The 19,552-nt window shown below is 41.3% G+C and overlaps 1 protein-coding gene across 11 annotated transcripts in view; it reads left to right on the top strand.

The window, feature by feature from the left end:
• Positions 1–19,552, top strand: part of kdm2bb (lysine (K)-specific demethylase 2Bb) — a 179,125-nt gene that overhangs the window by 85,224 nt on the left and 74,349 nt on the right. For all 11 annotated transcript variants that reach the window (XM_078421646.1, XM_078421645.1, XM_078421647.1 and 8 more), the window contains 2 exons: positions 2,203–2,329; positions 5,039–5,514. In XM_078421646.1, the coding sequence (XP_078277772.1) occupies positions 2,203–2,329; positions 5,039–5,514 (603 nt within the window). The remainder of the gene's footprint in view (positions 1–2,202; positions 2,330–5,038; positions 5,515–19,552) is intronic.

The raw sequence follows: 19,552 nt of genomic DNA, 5'->3' as shown, positions 1-19,552 counted from the left end.
TGAGCAACTTGTGTCAGGATTTTCTTTGACATCTTTGAGCACTATTGAGAGAAGCCTAGGAGAGCAGAGCTTGCTGACCACTTGCCAAGTTGCATTTATTAGCTTGACACATACAGGACAGATAAATTAATACTAGATTTGTATTTATCATAACCATGCTTGTAATTTTATGAAGAGTGGGATTTGAATGTTATATCTCTAGATTAAAATTGTGGAATGATTGTAACTGCTGTAAAGAATTGAATCCTCCAGATGTAACCTTGAAACAAATTCCTTTTAATACCTGTTTTGCAACAGTTTAAGCTGAGTGTAACCTGCTTTGATGTTGTGATACAATGTTACACTAATATTGATGACTGTCTCTCTTCGGGAAGATAATGAACCCTCGCATGATTCTAGGGAGGCAAAGGGAAGCATTGTGCAAAAACCAGGCAATAAATTTACAGATAAGAACAGACAATAGGTAGGAGTGACACTTGCACTTTGAGCAATGTTGTTACAGAGCAACCTGTTGGTCGCTGTTCCCCTTGGCTCAGCTGCTCATCTGGATATAAAGTTGAGTAAACTTTTCAAGAGTTGTCACCTTAGTTCTTTATCCTGTAGATGCTTTTTTGGGAGAAATTTAAAGATCTTAAACTTAAAATTAAGCTTCAAATAAAAAATTGCTTCAGATATTAAACCTTCAATTAATTTATGGACCCATCTGTAATTAATTCTCAGAGGGCAGACTTTCTACTTTTGTCCATTTGTGGCGAGGTGTCAATTATTAATCACAACTCCAGTAGTGCGATTCGCAATTCCTATCCCAAAACATTGCATATGTATTCCCGCCAGAGATTCTGCCTGACCTGCTGAGCTATCCCAGCACTTTTTTTTAACAACTCCAGTAGTTATGTCATTTAGCTTCTGGGCCACAATTACAAAAAGGATCGTGTGGCCCAATGTTCTCAATTATTGCTGCCATCGTCATAATTTTTGGAAGTTTGCATTGGATGAATACAGGGTTAGGCTTGGCTGGTTTGGTGGCTAAGTATTTAAATAATTTGCTGAAGCATATGAAACAAAGCTTCCTTAATATTTCTGCCAAACACTAAAGAGTAAGTCAGAATCTTTAAACCAAAGCCTATTAAGTAAACAATTATGGGAGCAACAAGTGAAAAATAGAAAATCTAGATTATATATTAATTAAAAGTAATCCAAAGTTTTTCTTAAAGGATTCATTTCATCAGTATATTAACACATTTTAAAATTTGGATTTTCTGTTTTATATTGTTTAATTGGTAGTCTTGGATATAACACTTGTTCTGGAGCCACAGTCAATTAACAAAATAATTGGTATTAAAAAGAGACCACAAAGAGACATTTCAAATAATCTGTGAAGGTGCTGATGAACAGCAATTAGTTTCATTTGGCTGGAAATTGTAACGTTAATACAAGTAATTAATAAATGTTCTCCCTTGTACAGCTTTGTCCACAGCTTTGTAATTTATGCTCCTCTTGAACAGGAATCTAATGCAACACCTCTGGGAGAACCCATGAGAATTCTCAAGCTTTCATCATAATTTTGAGGACAACTCCCCTCAACCATTGTAATAAATCTCTTTCACTCTCTTACGTAATGCTTTAACTGAATTTAGTCGGATAGACAAATAAATGAATTAAATAAATGACATTATTTTCACTTTGAACTTTCTGTTTCTCTCCATCTATACCCCATTAATGTAACCCCTCTACCTATTCCCACTTGAATACATAAGGTGGCACCTTGTTGGATGTGTTTGAAAAATGACAGACTGCATTTTAATATCCCAATTTTTGTTTAGCTATATGTTATTGATGTGCAAATCTCATCACTTTGTGAAATATGAATGTTGTCTAATCTGGGCACTGGATTTGAACAATGTGACGCCAATTTGCATATATTGTTGGGCAGCGATGTCTTCGGCATTGTTTGATGTCCAACATCTTAAAAAATGTTGAATGGGTTTTAGGCTTAAAGAAATTGCTTGTAAAAATATAACTGATTTATTTTTTGGTCCTGATAGAATTATTTGCTGGTGTAAACTGGCAACCTAAAAGAATATATATGGGAAATTTTAGCAATTTGGCTATCTATTAATTTACACTTAACATCATTGCGTATTAAAGTGCATATTATTCTATACCGCAATTTGTATTTGGTACATTTTCCTTGTTTTTCAGGTTAATGCCAAGTTCCGTTATCCTTTCTACTATGAAATGTGCTGGTATGTTCTGGAAAGATATGTGTTCTGTTTGACAAAACGGTCTCATCTCACCAAACAGTACCAGAGGGAATCAATGTTAATTGGTAAGCAACCAATATTAATGCATATAATCACGTGCTGTGTTGCAGGCTATTTATTTTGTAAGTATTTGTAAACAGTTAAATGGTCATTAACAATTCATAATAAAACATGCAGCGTCTTTAAGTGGACTAAAAATAGCTTGATTGTGTGGAAATAATTAAATTCATCCCTTATGGCTCAGCTGGTTTATCATGTGATAGCAAATCCATTTTAACCAGTAAGGTTCCTGAAACATCCTGTATCTGAACTAGGAAGTGTATAATCAGCCAGAGTTCCTGCTCATTGATGAGTAACCACTGCTAGCAAGTTGTATCCCTGTAATTAGAGTGCGAATTTTACTGGACTTTAGAAAAAACCCCAACTTGTTCACCTTAAAGACGAGAGAGTTTGTTTCACTGGGAATGGGATAAAAGCAGTAGAGAGGAAGGATCCTAGGTCAGTCAATTTGGTGGTTAAGAAACATGAAGTGAATACCCTTGTAGGGGTTTTATATAGGTCCCGAAACAGTAATGATAATGCCTACAATATTGGGGAGTATTTAATCTATACATAGACTGAGTAATTCACATGAGCAGAAATAGTGTGGGGGATGAATTTATCAAGTGTATATGAAATAATTTTCAAGATCTGTATCTAGAGGAACCGATGAAGGAACAGTCTATATCTTGGGTCTAGTATTGTGCAATGTGAAAGGGTTAATTGATGTTGCAGTTCCGGAGACATTTGGGAACAGTGATCATAATATATTAGAATTTTATATACAAATTAAATGTGATTTTGATCATCATGAACTGGAATCTTAGATATGAATAAAGTTGACAATGGAGGCATGCAACGGGAATGACCTTAATCAGGAAATTACATTAAAAAGTAGACACATGCACACACACATGTACACACATATATTTACAATACGATACAATAGAACTTTATTTATTCCAGGAGGGAAATTAATTTGGCAACAGTCATAAAAAACACAAAATACATGAAACATGAAATTAAAGTGATGTGGAAAAGCTTTGGGGATGTGGAAAGATTGAGGAGGTGGACGTGGGGGGGGGGGGGGGGGGAGGGATGGGGGGAGTCAGTCTCTGTCTGCCCCATGACAGAAGGGGGGGGGGGAGTTGTAAAGTTTGATAGCCACAGGGAAGAAGGATCTCCTGCGGCATTCTGTGCTGCATCTTGGTGGAACCAATCTGTTGCTGAAGGTATTCCTCCGGTTGACCAGTGTGTCATGGAGGGGGTGAGCGGTATTGTCCAGAATGCTCTGCAGTTTAAGGAGCATCCTCCCCTCCAAGACCACCTCCCATTAATCCAACGCCCCCAGGAGGGAGCCTGCTTTCCTACTGAGTTTGATTAATGGAAACTATATATTTTTCATTCATTCCTTAAAAAGGATATGGATATTTATATATATCCATATTCTGTTCAAGGCATAAATCCTCAAAAGGTTGTGTCATTTTTTTATAGAGAAGTTTAAAAATGGACCTGAATCAGAGGAAAAGGTTTATAACATTGCCAGAAAAAAAAACAATGAGCCTGATGCAAACGTTTCAGAATTTAGCATTGGATGACCAGAGCATTTATATAAGAAAAGGGAGAGTGGGATATGAGAATAGACCAGCAGGAAACATTTTAAAAAAAACAGATTGTAGGTACTCTAGGTATGCAACAAGGAAAAGATTAACTAAAGTTAATGCAGGTCCTTTACAGACTGAGTGAGACTGAGAAATTGTATTGGGAAGTAAGGAAATGGCAGGGAAATTAAAACAAATATGTGACTGTCTTCTCAGAAGGAAACAGACAATTTCCCAGATCAAAGGCGAATGAGGAGTCAAACAAATTAGCATGTTTAAAAAAATAGTTCGGGGCTGATGATAAATCAGGTTGATCCGATGAAGCACATGCTTGTGTTTTGAAAAAGGTTTCTACGGAGAAAGGATGTACTCATCAACCTGCAATCAAGGAAATGGTAATAGAGCGATCAAATTAAAGGTCTGAAGAAGGATCCCAACTGGAAATGTCGTCTATCTATGCCCTCCAGTTATTGCCTGACTACCTAAGTTACTCCAGCAATTAGTTCAGCGCATTATTCCAGCATCTCCAGTTCCTTCTGTTTGCATTCGGAATCAACGTGAATTTATGGAAGGAAAAATTAGATTTGACACATGTTAAGAGTTTTGAGTTTGTAACTAAAGGAAGAAATCAGTTGTGATGCTTTTGCAGTTTGAGAAGCCTTAGATAAGGTAGGACTGGTTTTCTTTCGCAGAAAGGTCAGTAACATGTATTTAGAAAGTATTTAGAACATATAACAGAAAGGACATGTATTTAATATAATTTATTTTAAAAATTAGGGGGAAATTATAGGTGTGTGTCACCCAAAAAGCGACGGGCATTTGTAATGCTCTCTGAAAGGAAACTAATTGCAGAAATGCTCATACATATTCAAAATATTTGGACAAGCATTTGAAATGTTGTGACCTCCAGCGGTAAAGATTGCAACTGGACAAGTGAAATGATCCCAAGTTGTTTCCTCTTTGACTGGCGTGTGCATAGTTAGCCTGTACGTGCTAGAAATTTGTGGTTCGAATTGTGTTTCTAGTCTCCTTATAGTAATTATCTATCAATGTAATCCATTATATAATAATATTAAACATTTTTATTTTCTCAATTAAGCTTGACATATTACATTTGAGTTTAAATGTTCTCAGATACAGAGAAGAAACCAAATACCGAGAGCCCTTCATCAGATTCTCGACTCGACATGGATGAAGAATCTTCTGATATACATGTCAAGGAGGAGAAAGATGAGACAAAAGATAAAATGAGCACACAAAACACAAAAGGATTAGGTGATGATTCGCCTTCTCCAGATAGTGCACATTCAGAAGGAAACGAAAGCACTGGAAAGACACCAAAACTGATGAGGCATTTAAAGAGGACTTTATCCAATGATTCAAATGATAGTACAAAGTCACCAATGCTAACGGACTGTCCAAAGACCCCAAGTGGATCTCCAGACCCTTCTCAGCCAGTATCTGAGGGGTCTAACAAATGGATTCACCTTACAGAGTTCGAACTGAAAGGGTTAAAGGCACTTGTGGAAAAACTAGAAGCCTTACCAGAGAATAAGAAATGTGTCCCTGAAGGGATTGAAGATCCTTATGCCCTTCTGGAAGATATGAAGGTTAGTTTTGTAAAATATATTCAGAGGCCATGACGCAGTTGTTTGTCTGGAGAGCATGGTTTTAATCAAATGGGAGTCATGTTGTTACATCTAGTTATGTTGCATTTATCTTGTTTCTATTTAAATTTTGATAAAGAATATATTTTTAAATTGGTTAATAAATAAAAAGCTTAATATATTAGTCACTGTTGGGACCCAGGGGTTTGACAAAATGAATTTTAAATTCCAGCAAGAGCTCCTTAAATTTGATACTTAGGACTTAATCTGTCAAGGATAATTAAGAAAATCCCATCAATATACTAAAGACGATAAGGACCTTCTCCTGGTTGGAAAATTGTTAGCCTTGACTACTTAATTATTCCATTTGATTTGCACCAAAGTTGAATATATGTATCGGATTTCCATGACGTACAAAATAGGATTATTTTTTAATACTGTTGAGGATGTATACTTTTAGATGTTATTTTATAACTATGACTAGTGGTGTGCCTCAGGGTTCAGTGCTGGGCCTGTTATTGTTTGTCATCTACATCAATGATTTGGATGCGAACATTCAGGGCAAGATTAGCAAGTTTGCTGATGATTCAAAAGTTAGTGGTTTTGCAGATAGTGAAGATGGTTGAGAACAATAGCAGCAGGATCTGGATCGATTGGCCAGGTGGGCGGAGGAATGGTTGATGGAATTTGATACAGAGAAGTGTGAAGCGTTGCATTTTGGGACGTCGAACAAGGGCATGACCTACACAGTAAATGGTAGACCTCTGGGTGGTGTTGTAGAGCAGAGGGATCTAGGAGTACAGGTGCATGGTTACTTGAAGGTCGAGTCGCAGGTAGATAAGGTGGTCAAAAAGGCTTTTGGCACTTTGACCTTCATCAATCAGAGTATTCATTATAGAAGTTGGGAGGTCGCAATGTTTCAGTTGTATAATAATGTTGGTGAGACAGCATTTAGAATATTGTAGGTATCACAAAATACTGGAGTAACTCAGTGGGTGAGGCAGCATCTCAGGAGAGAAGGAATGGGTGACGTTTCGGGTCGAGACCCTTCATACTGATGTCAGGGGAGGGGCCGGGACAAAGATAGGATGTAGTTGGAGACAGGAAGACAGTGGGAGAACTGGGAATGGGGAGAGGAAAGAGAGTGACTGAGGAACTATCTGAAGTTAGAGAAATCAATGTTCACACTGCTGGGGTGTAAGCTGCCCAAGCGAAATATGAGATGCTGTTCCTCCAATTTGCGGTGGGCCTCACTATGACAATGGGGGAGGCCCATGACAGAAAGGTCAGACTGGGAGGGGGAGTTGAAGTGCTGAGCCATTGATTTCTCTAACTTCAGATAGTTCCCCTGTCCCTCTCTTTTCCCTCCCCCTTCCCAGTTATCCCATTGTCTTCAACTACATCCTATCTTTGTCCCGCCCCCTCCCCTGACATCAGTCTGAAGAAGAGTCTCGACCCGAAACGTCACCCATTCCTTCTCTCCTGAGATGCTGCCTGACCCGCTGAGTTACTCCAGCATTTTGTGATACCTTCGATTTGTACCAGCATCTGCAATTATTTTCCTACACACCTTTAGAGTATTGTGTTCAGTTCTGGGCACCATGTTATAGGAAAGATATTGTCAAGCTTGAAGGGTTCAGAAAAGATTTACAAGGATGTTGCCAGGACTGGAGGGTGTGAGCTATAGGGAGAGGTTGATTAGGCTGGGTCTCTATTCCATGGAGCGCTGGAGGATGAGGGGAGATCTTATAGAGGTATACAAAATCATGAGAGGAATAGATCGGGTAGATGCACAGAGTCTTTTGCCCAGTGTAGGGGAATCGAGGACCAGAGGACATGGGTTCAAGGTGAAGGGGAAAAGATTTAATAGGAATCCGAGGGGTAACTTTTTCACACAAAGGGTGGCGTGTGCATGGAACAAGCTGCCAGGGAGGTAGTTGAGGCTGGGACGATCCCACCATTTAAGAAACAATTAGACAGATTTAGAGGGATATGGACCAAGCTTAGGCAAGTGGAACTAGCGTAGCTGGGACTTTGATGGCCGGTGTGGGCGAGTTGGGCCGAAGGCCCTGTTTCCACACTGCATCACTCTATGACTCTATGACTCTTAACTGGGAGAAATGATGCTAGTTTACACCTAATCCCTTATTACAGCAATTAACTAAGTGTGAATTTATTATTTTATAACAATGCAATGTGGGAATAAGCTACAAACTCATTGAGTCATGTCTTATCTGTGGCATAACTTTGTCAACCTGTCCCATGCCTCTTAATACCTTTGGTTTACAAAAATGAACAATTGACCTAATATAGACACAAAAAGCTGGAGTATCTGAGCAGGACTGGCAGCATCTCTTGAGACCCTTCTTCAGGGTCTTGACCCGAAACGTCACCCATTCTTTCTCTCCAGAGATGCTGCCTGTCCTACTGAGTTACTCCATCTTTTTTGTGTCTATATTTGGTTACTGACAATATAATTAAATGGGATTTTTAGGCTATTTTCTAAATTATAATAGATTCGTAGGCTTTTATTCTCCTGTGCCTATTCATAAACTTTATGTGGAGAATCTACCTGTTGTCTTTTTGGTTTTTAAGGGCTTTGTGCATAGGGATAAATTAGGCATGATGAACCAGCAAATTATATTTTTCCCCAGGATCAGATATGAGGATCTAGCTATTTTCCAGTCCTATTGCTTCTGGGGTAGTTCAGAGTCACTAGGTAATCAGAAAATCACCAGTGTCTTTGGGCAAAACACCAAGTGTTGGAGAAACTAAATGGGTCAGGCAGCATCTGCAGAGGGATTGGACAAATTGTTCCCACTTATCACGTGCCAGTTTTGCTTCATCCCCACTTTTTCCAGGTTTTTTCCCCCACTACTTCATCAATCGGAAGAAGGGTCCTGACCCGAAATGTCATCTGTCTATTCCCACCACAGATGCTGCCTGATCTGCTGTTCCTCCAGCACTTTGTGTTTTGCTTAGGATTTATGCATCTGCATTTCCTTCCGTCACCTTTATCTTGGATAATGCGTGCAAGCCAACCAAAGGGTCTCGACCTGAAACATCACCTATTCCTTTTCTTCAGAGATGCTGTCTGACCCACTGAGTTACTCCAGCTTTTTGTGTCTATCTTCAGAGCAGATGACCATCTAGAATGCACCTATACATGCAGGTACCCATTTATCCCTTCCAAAGAAATGGGCACCCACTGACTGCATGGCCAAACTCTCTCAGCAGAAAATAGCACTACATCATTAATTGGGTGGGTGGGGGGGATTTGCCAGAAGTACTCAGCTACCAAAGCAACATTCTAAAGAGAGCAGCAGTCAATATTTCAGACCAATAACTCTTTATCAGAATTGAGTGCTTTTAGCATTTTCTATTTTGGTTTGGAATTTTAGCATTGCAGTTTTTTGCCCCAAACTTGTTTGGCAAGTTTGTTTCAATTGTTCCAGATTTATTTGAAGTTTTGTTGTTAAATGTACAGGAAGTAGTGTTTTTGATCATCAGGGGGAAGTATAGTCTCCTGATATCAATCCCTACATCCCTCTGACATTCTTGCAGAATATAGATGTGGTGACAATGAAAAGCAGTGATTGAGTTCCAAATCAGTCCAGTGTACAGCTTAGAGAGAAAGCTGCAGGTGATGACCCAGGTGTCGTCTACTCCCCCTGCCTAGCGTAGTCCAATTCTATTCACTTCTCAGTCATCTACTGACAATTTAGATTTAAAAAGCCATGGGTCCTTGATTCACAGTGATAGTTAAGTATGTTTCAATGGGGTTTAATGTATTCCTATGAACGTTTGCCAGCATCCTTATCTCCCCGCGTGTATGGGGACCAGCAATGGACATAGTATTGTAGATGTACGGAACAGATAATAGAGCAAAGTTGGTGTGTTGCACAATAATCTACTTTGGCTATAGACCTGTAGTACTGGTTGTGATTTTTTAGGGACGCATTTTACAATATGTATCCCTCTCATCAGACTTGGATGCCTTGCCAGATGCATTACACTACATTTATCCAGATTAAATGTCTATGATACATAGGTCCATTCTCCAATTGCTTCTAGATCAAATTGACTTTAAAAACTATTTCTCAACATCAGCATGGACTTCTGTGCTACTACTGGCAGTAATCCTGGTATTTTTCTATGTCGCTGACATTAAAAAAAAAGAGAGGGTGCTGATCGTGCCGAAACTGCACTAGCAACTCTGTTTTATACAAAGGCTGTATCACTAATCATGGTCACTTTATTTGGAATGTTACCAATTCCTTCTCGGACCCAGTATGTGTTTTGAGGATGGGCAGGGATGGAGATGCACAATGTTATAATGATGGAGCAGGTACGTAGTTAAAGCTCTTCTCAAAAAGAATGTCAAAGTTATGAAGTACCTGGTTCAGTGCCAGACTGGCAAAGAAGAGGGATGGAGTTGATGACTAGGGAAAGAAACCTCTGGCAGAGAACAATGACATTGGTTTCAATGTTTACACTGTTTATATAGAAGAAGCATCACTGGTGGAATGAAGAACTTTGCCAGGGCTTGCAAATGAGTTTCACCAGGATGTTGTTTGGAATGGAACGGTTCAGTTATGAGGAGAGACTGGAGATGTTTGTTCTCCCTGGAGCAGAGGAGGTTAAGAGGGGACATGATTGAGCTATTTAAAATTATGAGTATATGTAGGGTAGATTGCAGGATTGATCTTGACGGCATGTATTTTCTGTTTCCAATGTTGGTTGCTGTCAGATATCATTCAACAGCAAAAACACTGTCAAACAGACTGAGCAGCCAATCAGGTTGTAGATATAACACACAGGTCATAAGTGATAGGAACAGAATTAGGCCACTCGACCCAACAAGTCTGCTCTGCCATTCAATCATGGCTGATCTATCTCTTCCTCCTCACCCCATTCTCCTGCCTTTTTCCCCCACAATCCCTGACACCTGTACTAATCAAGAATCTATCTATCTCTTCCTTAAAAGTATCCATTGACTTGGCCTCCTCAGCCTTCTGTTACAAAGAATTCCACAGATTCACCACCCTCTCCTCATCTCCTTCCTAAAGGAACATCCTCTAATTCGTACAATGTACAAGGTTATGTCCTCTCGTCCCAGACTCTCCCAGTTGTGGAAAGATTTTTTTACTGATGATGTTAAACAACTTAGACCATTAAATAAAATTTGGAACATGCATGTGAGAGGAAGATCAAAATTGAAATAATATGAACTTTTTAATAAAAGCAAAATTATTTTTTAATAGCATTTAAACAAAAATTGGCATGCAAATATTCTGGCTTCCCAGGTTGATCTGTCCCCTTGTCATTGTTTAGTGCAAACAATGCTTATTTTCTATTCATATTTCTTAACGTTATTTTGCTTCACTGATGTCCTTGATGAGAATTATATATTCTTTAAAAAACTTCCACTGGTATTCCTTAGGATATCAAGTGCTGCATTTTAAAACAACACCAAAACACCTGAAAACATAATATTGCACTTACCATTGTTAAAATAGATTACTTGAAAGAAACTCGCATGGATTTTGCAGTAATTGATTGCTTTTTCTCCCCAACATTCAAGTGACGTGTGAAATGATGTAATGTATGATCTTCAGCTGGCTGCTTAACCAACATATACTTTTGTTAGATATTAGACATCTTGTATGAGATAGTGAACTTTCGAGATGTACAGTCTGATGAAGGGTCTCGACCCAAAACATCACCCATTCCTTCTCTCCAGAGATGCTGCCTGTCCCGCTGAGTTACTCCGGCTTTTTGTGTATCTACAGTTTTTGCCAGTTTGTGCGCAATTTCTCCTACTTTTGATTTATTGTCGAGGTTACGGTTCTATGGTTGCTGATAGTTTGACAGAAGATTGTAATTCATTTGTAAGCCTGGAGATTTAAAGTGAGGTGTACATCAGTGAGCATACATCACAGATGTGTCTGACCCTGGGCTTGATTAATAGAGCAATGTACATGATTGCTTTCTCTAGCCATATTTTCCCTCCAAAGGTAGGAAAACTGTGGCCGATTGCCTCTACTGTTCCCTTACACCTTAGCTAGCACATGCTGGAGTTACTACATGGGAAAGTATGCTTTTTAGATTTGATAACTCTGGGAATCATAGGGAATCAACTGGGAATCATAGGGAAACCTCCTATCTTTTTGGCTTCTGCGTGTGTTCAGACCCAAGATCAAACTGGGGCTTGAGAAGGAATTGTGGCATTTTGCATAATTCCCATTATCGTCCCTCTTATTTTCTTAAACTGGCTCAGATTCTGAAGAGGACATAGATTAATTTGGCAATATTTCAAATATTTTTCTGAAATAGTTTAATGTTGGGTGTAGTTGTCAGATTGTTTAAAAAGTTACCCAAATTCTTAGCAACTGAATTATTGGAAAAAAAAAGAAATAGTTACAGACTCGTCACAGGAAACCTAAATTCCATCACCATTTTGTTCTATAATTCCATTTATATTCCTTTATAATTACCATTATTTGATCTATGTTCAGCCATAACTCGCTTGATTGCACTCCTGTTTCTGAATCAGAAGCCTGTGGTTTCAATTCCTCCTCCAGATACTTGAACGTAATAATCTAGCTTGGTAGTTCTCAGGGAGCATTGTCAGAATTGTTGTCATTCAGATCGGTGCTAAATTTAACATGTCCCTGCTCTTTTGCATGGATCCAAAAGATCTCATTGCATTATTTTGAAGATCAGGACAGATATTCCAGATGTCTTGTCCATAACTAATCACTAAATAAATTGTAATAAACATTATTATTATCTGTGAGAGATTGTTGTGCACCGTTTGGCTGCTGTGTTTCCGATGCTCCTTGTATTTCAAAAATGATTCCATTGTTGCAAAACATTGTTCCAGCATATACAACAAATTATCCTCCAACATTTCCGTCACCTCCAATGGGATCCCACTACTGGCCACATCTTCCCATCTCCTCCCCTTTTTGCTTTCCGCAGAGACCGTTCCCTCCGTAACTCCCTGGTCCACTCGTCCCTTCCCACCCAAACCACCCTCTCCCCAGGTATTTTCCCCTGCAACCGCAGGAGATGCAACACCTGTCCCTTTACCTTCCCCCTCGACTCCATCCAAGGACCTAAACAGTCTTTCCAGGTGAGGTTCACCTGCACCTCCTCCAACCTCATCTACTGTATCCGCTGTTCCAGATGTCAACTTCTCTACATCGGCGAGACCAAACGCAGGCTCGGCGATCGTTTCGCTCAACACCTTCGCTCAGTCCGCCTTAACCAACCTGATCTCCCAGTGGCTCAGCACTTCAACTCCCCCTCCCACTCCCAGTCTGACCTTTATGTCATGGGCCTCCTCCGTTGTCATAGTGAGGTCCACCGCAAATTGGAGGAACAGCATCTCATATTTCGCTTGGGCAGCTTACACCCCAGTGGTATGAACATTGATTTCTCTAACTTTAGACAGCTCCTCTGTCCCTCTCTTTCCCCTCCACCTTCCCAGTTCTCCCACTGTCTTCCTGTCTCCAACTACATCCTTTATTTGTCCTGTCCCCTCCCCTGAAATCAGTCTGAAGAAGGGTCTCGACCCAAAACGTCACCCATTCCTTCTATCCTGAGATGCTGCCTGACCCGCTGAGTTACTCCAGCATTGTTACAAAACATTTTTTTTTAAACCCAAGGACGTGAAAAGGAAAATTCCTCTTTTGCTGTACTTCAAAGTCAGCATTGCACATTAGGGATCATGGAGTCAATTGTTGCAACCCAAAATTTCGAGTCCTGATGCAGGGTCTCCATCCAAAATGCAGACCATCCCTTTGTTTCCACAGTTGCTGCTCAACCCACTGAGTTCTTCCAGCAGTTATTCTTTTGCTCAAATTTAAACCTCCTGGAATGTCTGGAAAGTACAGGTACTATCTGGGGAGGGGAAGGGAGAGATGATCAATAACCACAAGAAACATTTTTGATTCTCCAGTTAATTGTAATAAAGCAGATCAACCAAGACAATGCCGACCAAAGTTTGAGAACAAGATGATCTTTGAACCAAACCTAAAGACATATATTGAGGATCGGGTTAAGTAGTTCGGCAGTTCAGTAAAGCCTACTTTGAGAAATAGGGACCATATCCTATACTGCCTGGGTTCTTGTTGTTACTTGCAGGCAATCATGCACTTCCCACAGCAGCAAGCTTATGTATTTTTATTTATAAAGAGCCGGCCCAGTCTGATCCAACTTGACCTGGTATCATTCATTTTGATTCCTGACCCAAACCAAACAGTCATGACACCATATTGCAGGCAATAAAACCTTTATCAAATTTGAACATGGTTTCTCCAATGTGCTCTCCATGTTAATTTGTACATCTTCCTGAAACAGTTGTGGTATAAAGCTGTTGATCTCCACAAACGCTATGACTATACCCCCACAAACACAATAACGATCTGAACAGGTACATGAATAGGAAAAGTTTAGAGCCAAACGTGGATAAATGGGACTAGCTTGGATGGTCTTGGTCGGCATAGACGGGTTGGGGCGAAGGGCCTGTTTCCATGCTGTATAATTCAGTCTACGTGCAACAAATTGTAATTAATAGTTTGCAGCTTTTGTTTTGAAAAGTGTCGGGCAGCATTATATGCAGAACATTTTAACACTGAGCAAAGCCACTGTGACCAAACTCAACATTTTCATTGTTACCATGACAACAGTTTTTTCCACCGTTTATCTAGAGAATATAAAACCTCTCAGTGCTTGCTCCATTAAACGACCACTTGACGAAGTACAGGCAACAAATAAGCTTTGAAGCAGCCAGCTGGTTGTCAAAATGAGCATATTACTGACTGGTATAATATCTCAAGAAACAAAAGGCACCCCTGCATATCAATTTTAACTTCCCTTTTAGGATGTCCCACAGCACTTGGATATCAGTTTTGTAACATAGGAAACATAACAGCCAATTTGTGTCACCAAGCTGCGGCAAAGCAGTGTGATAATGATTACATTGATTTATAGAATTGGCCAAAGATGTTTATGTGAGTAAAGGTATGAAAAGCTCTTGGGCGTTGCAGGGGGTGGTGTAGAGAGGAAATCCCAAAGACAGATAATGGAGTGGCAGCCTGAATGCTACTGAATTTCAGGTGGAGGCACAGAAGTGTGAGGTGGAAAGGAAGTGATTGAAGGAGATGGATTCTCCATGACCTGGGTGGAGTAATGCATTGAAAAATAATCGGTGTTCCGTGGGACAGCATTTGGAAGGAAGCTGCCCATAATATAATGGTTGAATCTTCTCATTTGAATTGGATAGGAATAAAAATATTTTGTTCAGTTAATAAATAAATGCTTGGAATAAATTGTTTTAAAGACTGAGGAAAATGCCCGGGTAACAAAGAAAAAAATGGTTCTAAACAAAATAGGGAGCACCTCATTGTTATTGAGTTTTGTAAAAAAAAAACATTATTTTAAAGCAAAAAATCTACTGTGTGCCATTTGGCTGCTCGTGCTGAATATCTTCTTAATAATTCTTTGGTTGTTGAATATAATTTGTATCCTGTGGGCACAATAAGACAGTTTATAAATTCAGACATTCTCATTAAATTTTTTGAAAAATAATTCAAATTGCGATTTGTAGCAGGGGTATTGAACATTGAAACAAGAATGTATAAAACCATGATGCGAGAAATGGCTCAGACACTGACCTCTGCTTCACAGAGTTGAAGCAGTGGCTACCACCCAACCAAATAACCAGCTGCAAGTTTTTGTCAGCTTTTTGGAAGGGTAGAAATTGCAACCATATCCAAGCTCAACCAAGGAATGCTAGCTGTAAAATAAATGTGGCCATGACAAATAATTTTTAAAAGACAGGCAGTCAGTTTCAATCAATGCACTGGTGAAGATCTTAAATTGAATATGATACCCGAGGAAGAAATTGGAATTTTAATTCATTTTTCAGTAATGTTATTAAATGATCTGAGGAATACAAAAACTGAGTTGTGTTGCTTTGGCTTACACATAGTCCTGTATTTCCCTTGATCCAAAATCAGATTTGTGTCTAAAATTGTGTTTTTATACATAATTTTAATACATGCGATTTCTGCTTCAGTATAATTTGACATACACTTGGATTTGAATAGACAGATCTCAAAATTGACTCAAGCTGAAAGGAAAAAGCGCAAATCCAGATAGAAGTGTGTGCTGTCTAGAAATAGATGGCTGGACAAGGACAGTTTCTTCCCAGCTGTTGTCAGGCAACTAAATGGTCTTCTCGTCAGTTGGAGTGCAGTTCTGACCTCCCGTCTACCACATTGAAGACCTTTGAACTACCTTCAATTGGTGTTTATCTTGCACTAAATGTACTCTTTATCTGTAGCCGGCTTGATTGCAATCATGTCTTTTTGACTGAATAGTACTTAAACAATAGCTTTTCACCGTACCTCTGTAGGGGTTATGGGGAGAAGGCTGGAGAATGGGGTTGAGAGGGAAAGATTGAAGAGCCATGAATCTAAAAATTGGCGATGGCTTTAGTACTGATCTTTTAAAACATAATTTTATGAGGAAAAAAAAAGAATTTTGCAAAATGAATAGAATGTGTAGGAAATGTAATTAACAGTATAAGTAAATGGAGACAAGATATCTGGATTTTCAGAAGGTATTTGATTGGATACTAGCCAAAATTTGGGCTACAAGTTAAAAACTTGTGTGATTCAGGGTAACGCATTAACACGGATAAAAGACCAGTTTAAAAAATAAAAAAAAACAGAGCACGAATTTTAAGATTGGCTTTTGCTATTGTGGTGTTCCACAGAATTTGACTTGTCCCTTCTGCTGTTCGCAATCCATTGATGAAATTTGTTAAAAACTCAAAAATAATATATTCAACATTGCAACAGATATAAAGTTAAGTGGGTGAGTGAAGTTATAATGATGGGGGGGAGGATTCAGACAGGTTATTCATGCGAGCAAGAAGGTGGCAGATGGAATACAACCCGACAAAATGTGAGGTAGAAAGAATCAGCGAAGGTTAATAAGTACTAGACCAAGTGGACACGTTGGGCCCATTCCTCGTAGAGGGGGAACAGGGAAGGGGAGAGGATGTGACTGAGTGAGCCCTGGACCGAGTGAGCCTCTCCTGTATTGTAGCACCCTCAATCCCCCCCCCTCACTCAATACCCTTATCCCCTTCCTCCCCACACTGACCCACTCCATCCCCCTAACCCCAACCCCACGTGCCTCTTCCCTGCCCCCACCCCCACTCCCCCAACCCTGCCTCCACCCCCATTCCCCCCTCCTCACTCCCCTCCCCCCCATCCCCCTCCCCCACCCCCACTCTGCCCTCCTCCCCATCCCTACTCTCCCCTCCTTCTCTCCCCCACCCCCCGTTCCACCCACCCCCACTCTCTCCTCCCTCACCCCCACTCTCCCCTCCTCCCCACCCCCACTCACTCCTGCCCCCCACTGTCCCCCTTCCCCTCCACCCCCACTCTCTCTTCCCACCCACCCCCACTGTCCCCCTTCCCCCCCACCCCCACTTTCCCCCGACCCCTTCCCCCCCACGCACACTCTCCCCTTCCTCCCCCCACCCCCACTCTCTCCTCCCCCCCCACCCCCACTCCCCACCTACCTCCACCCTCCCCACCACCCACTCGGCCCCGACGCCCGCTCTTCTCCGTGGACCCGTTGGCGGCGAAAACCACTTACCAGTGCCCGTGCGTACAGCGCTGACTGCCGACGTGCGAGTCTCCCCCGGGGCCAGGAGAGAGGAGAGAGGAGAGGGGTGAGGGGAGAGGGACCCACTGACCCCGGGTGGGCGGCCCGCTGCCGGTGGCCATCTTGTTTGGCCGAGTGAGGAGAGAAGTGCAATTGAAGTCGTACCTGCCCCATTGTGACGCTGAGCACTTTCAAGAAATCAGTTAGAAAGGAAAAATTTAAACTTTAAAATCTCTCTAGCTTTAAAAATGTAGCTTCAATTTGAATGAGAGTCGTTTCAAATTGTGCCCAGGATAATGGTGAGTAAGGTGGGCCAAAAATAGTGGCGCTATGGTGTACCGTTTTGGCTGTGCGGAACCACAGTTATGGTGCACACATACACGCAAACAAACCGAGAGTTTTAGTAATATGTATGTATATATATATATACTAGACCAAGTGGGCCCGTTGGGCCCATTGCACTCTCTCCTGCCGCACCCCCTCCCCCCCACTCTCCCCTCTTCCCCTTCGCCACTGTCCCCCTTCCCCCATCCCACTCTCTCTTCCCCCCACCACCACCCCCCTCCCCCGCCCCCCACCCCCACTGTCCCCTTCCCCACACTCCTCCTCCCCAGCGCCACTCTCCCCATCCCAACTCTTCCCTCCTCCCCACCCCAGCCTGCCCTCCTCCCCAGCTCCACTCTCCCCCCCCACTCCCACTCTCACTCTCCCCACCCTTTCTCCACCACCCCCTCCCCCTCCCAAAGCAGCCCTCGTCGACGACGCCATCGGTGGAAGTGGCCGCTGAAGGAGGAGGAGAAGAAGCTGCCCGCTGCGGCTTGTGTGCGGTAATGGGCGGCGCGCTGGGGACGCTCGAGGACGCCATGGGTTGAAGGGACGGAGGGGAAGGATGAGTGGACCATCAGTCCGACCATCTCCCTCCTGCTCGGAGTGTCCCCCGGGTGTGGGAGAGTGAGAGGAGAGGGGAGCCCCTGATCGCGGGCGGGCGGCTCCGCTAACGGCGTCCATCTTGTTTGTGCGAGTGAAGAGAGAGGCCGTGCGTGCTCTGTGGTGACGTCATACGCACAGTACTTTGAAAAATGTGTTTAGAAATTATAGTTTTAAACTTTAAAATCTCTTTAACTTAAACAATATACGACCAATTTAAATAAAACTTGTTATAAACAGTGGCCAGGAGAGTGGTGATTAAGGTGGTGCAAAAATTGTGGCGCTATGGTTTACCGTTTTGGCTGCAGGGATTTGAAATGCATGGACAGCACTTAGGAAGACAGACATTATGTTGGTCTTTATTGCTAGGGGATTGGAGTGCAAAATTCAGGAAATCTTGCTGGAAATTGTAGGGGGACCTTGGTTTGGAGAAGCATGCAGTTTTCATCACTTAGTGTCAAGGGTGTTCAGATTCATGAGATTGATTCTTTAGATGAGGCTGTTACATTTGAGAACATTAGTCATTGGGATTTAGGAGAACGAGAGATTAACTTCTTGAGATGTGCATGTTTTTTGAGAGGGAATGACATGGGGCATTCTAAAAGTCTGTTTCCCCCCCAGATGAAAAGTCAAAAACAATGGGTGTAGTCAGAGACCAGGGGTTGCTCCTTCATTTTTGAAATGAGGAAAATCTTATTTTCAGAGGAATGTAAACCATTACAATTCTTTATCTGAGTGGCTGCGTATGCTAGGTGAAAACCAAAATTGTTGGATTTTTTGGATCCAAAGATGAGCTGGGAAAATGGACAAGATGTAAAATCAGTCGTGATCTTTTTGAATAATGGATGAGACTTAAGAGACCACATGACCTACTCCTTTACTCTTTTGTGTTCTTGTGTAACTAGATCAGGTTGGATTTATGGAGAAAGCAGGAACGGGGTAATGATTTTGGAATATCAGCCATAATCATATTGAATGGCATCGCTGGCTCGAAGGGCCAAATGGCCTACTCCTGCACCTATTTTCTATGTTTCTATTTAGCAGCATTTACATTGCAGCACATCCCAAGGTGCTTAACACAAGTGCAATTAATTTAAAACAAGCTACACTGAATCACAGAGAGGGAAAGTGATCAGCAGCTTGTCAGTTTGTCAGATGCAACTTACAATGGAGAAGTTTGCGGTGAAGAGGGAAGGGTTCTTGATAAACAGAAGGTGAAGTGTTAGCAGATTTGGTGGGAATATGAACTTGATGTTACTGTTGGATAAGCTATGATCTAATATGGAGAGCTGCCTTCTGCTAGGAAGTTGAATGCATATTGACACTCCTGATGTGTCTTGGATACAGTGTCATAAAAGGAAGGCACACAGACTGGCAAAATAGGTTTTGATCTTTGTTTGCATTATTTGCCAAGCAAAGGCTG

The sequence above is a fragment of the Rhinoraja longicauda genome, chromosome 25 (assembly GCF_053455715.1).
Source record: "Rhinoraja longicauda isolate Sanriku21f chromosome 25, sRhiLon1.1, whole genome shotgun sequence".
Classification (NCBI taxonomy): Eukaryota; Metazoa; Chordata; class Chondrichthyes; order Rajiformes; family Arhynchobatidae; genus Rhinoraja; species Rhinoraja longicauda.
This window is presented reverse-complemented; position numbering and strand designations above follow the sequence as displayed.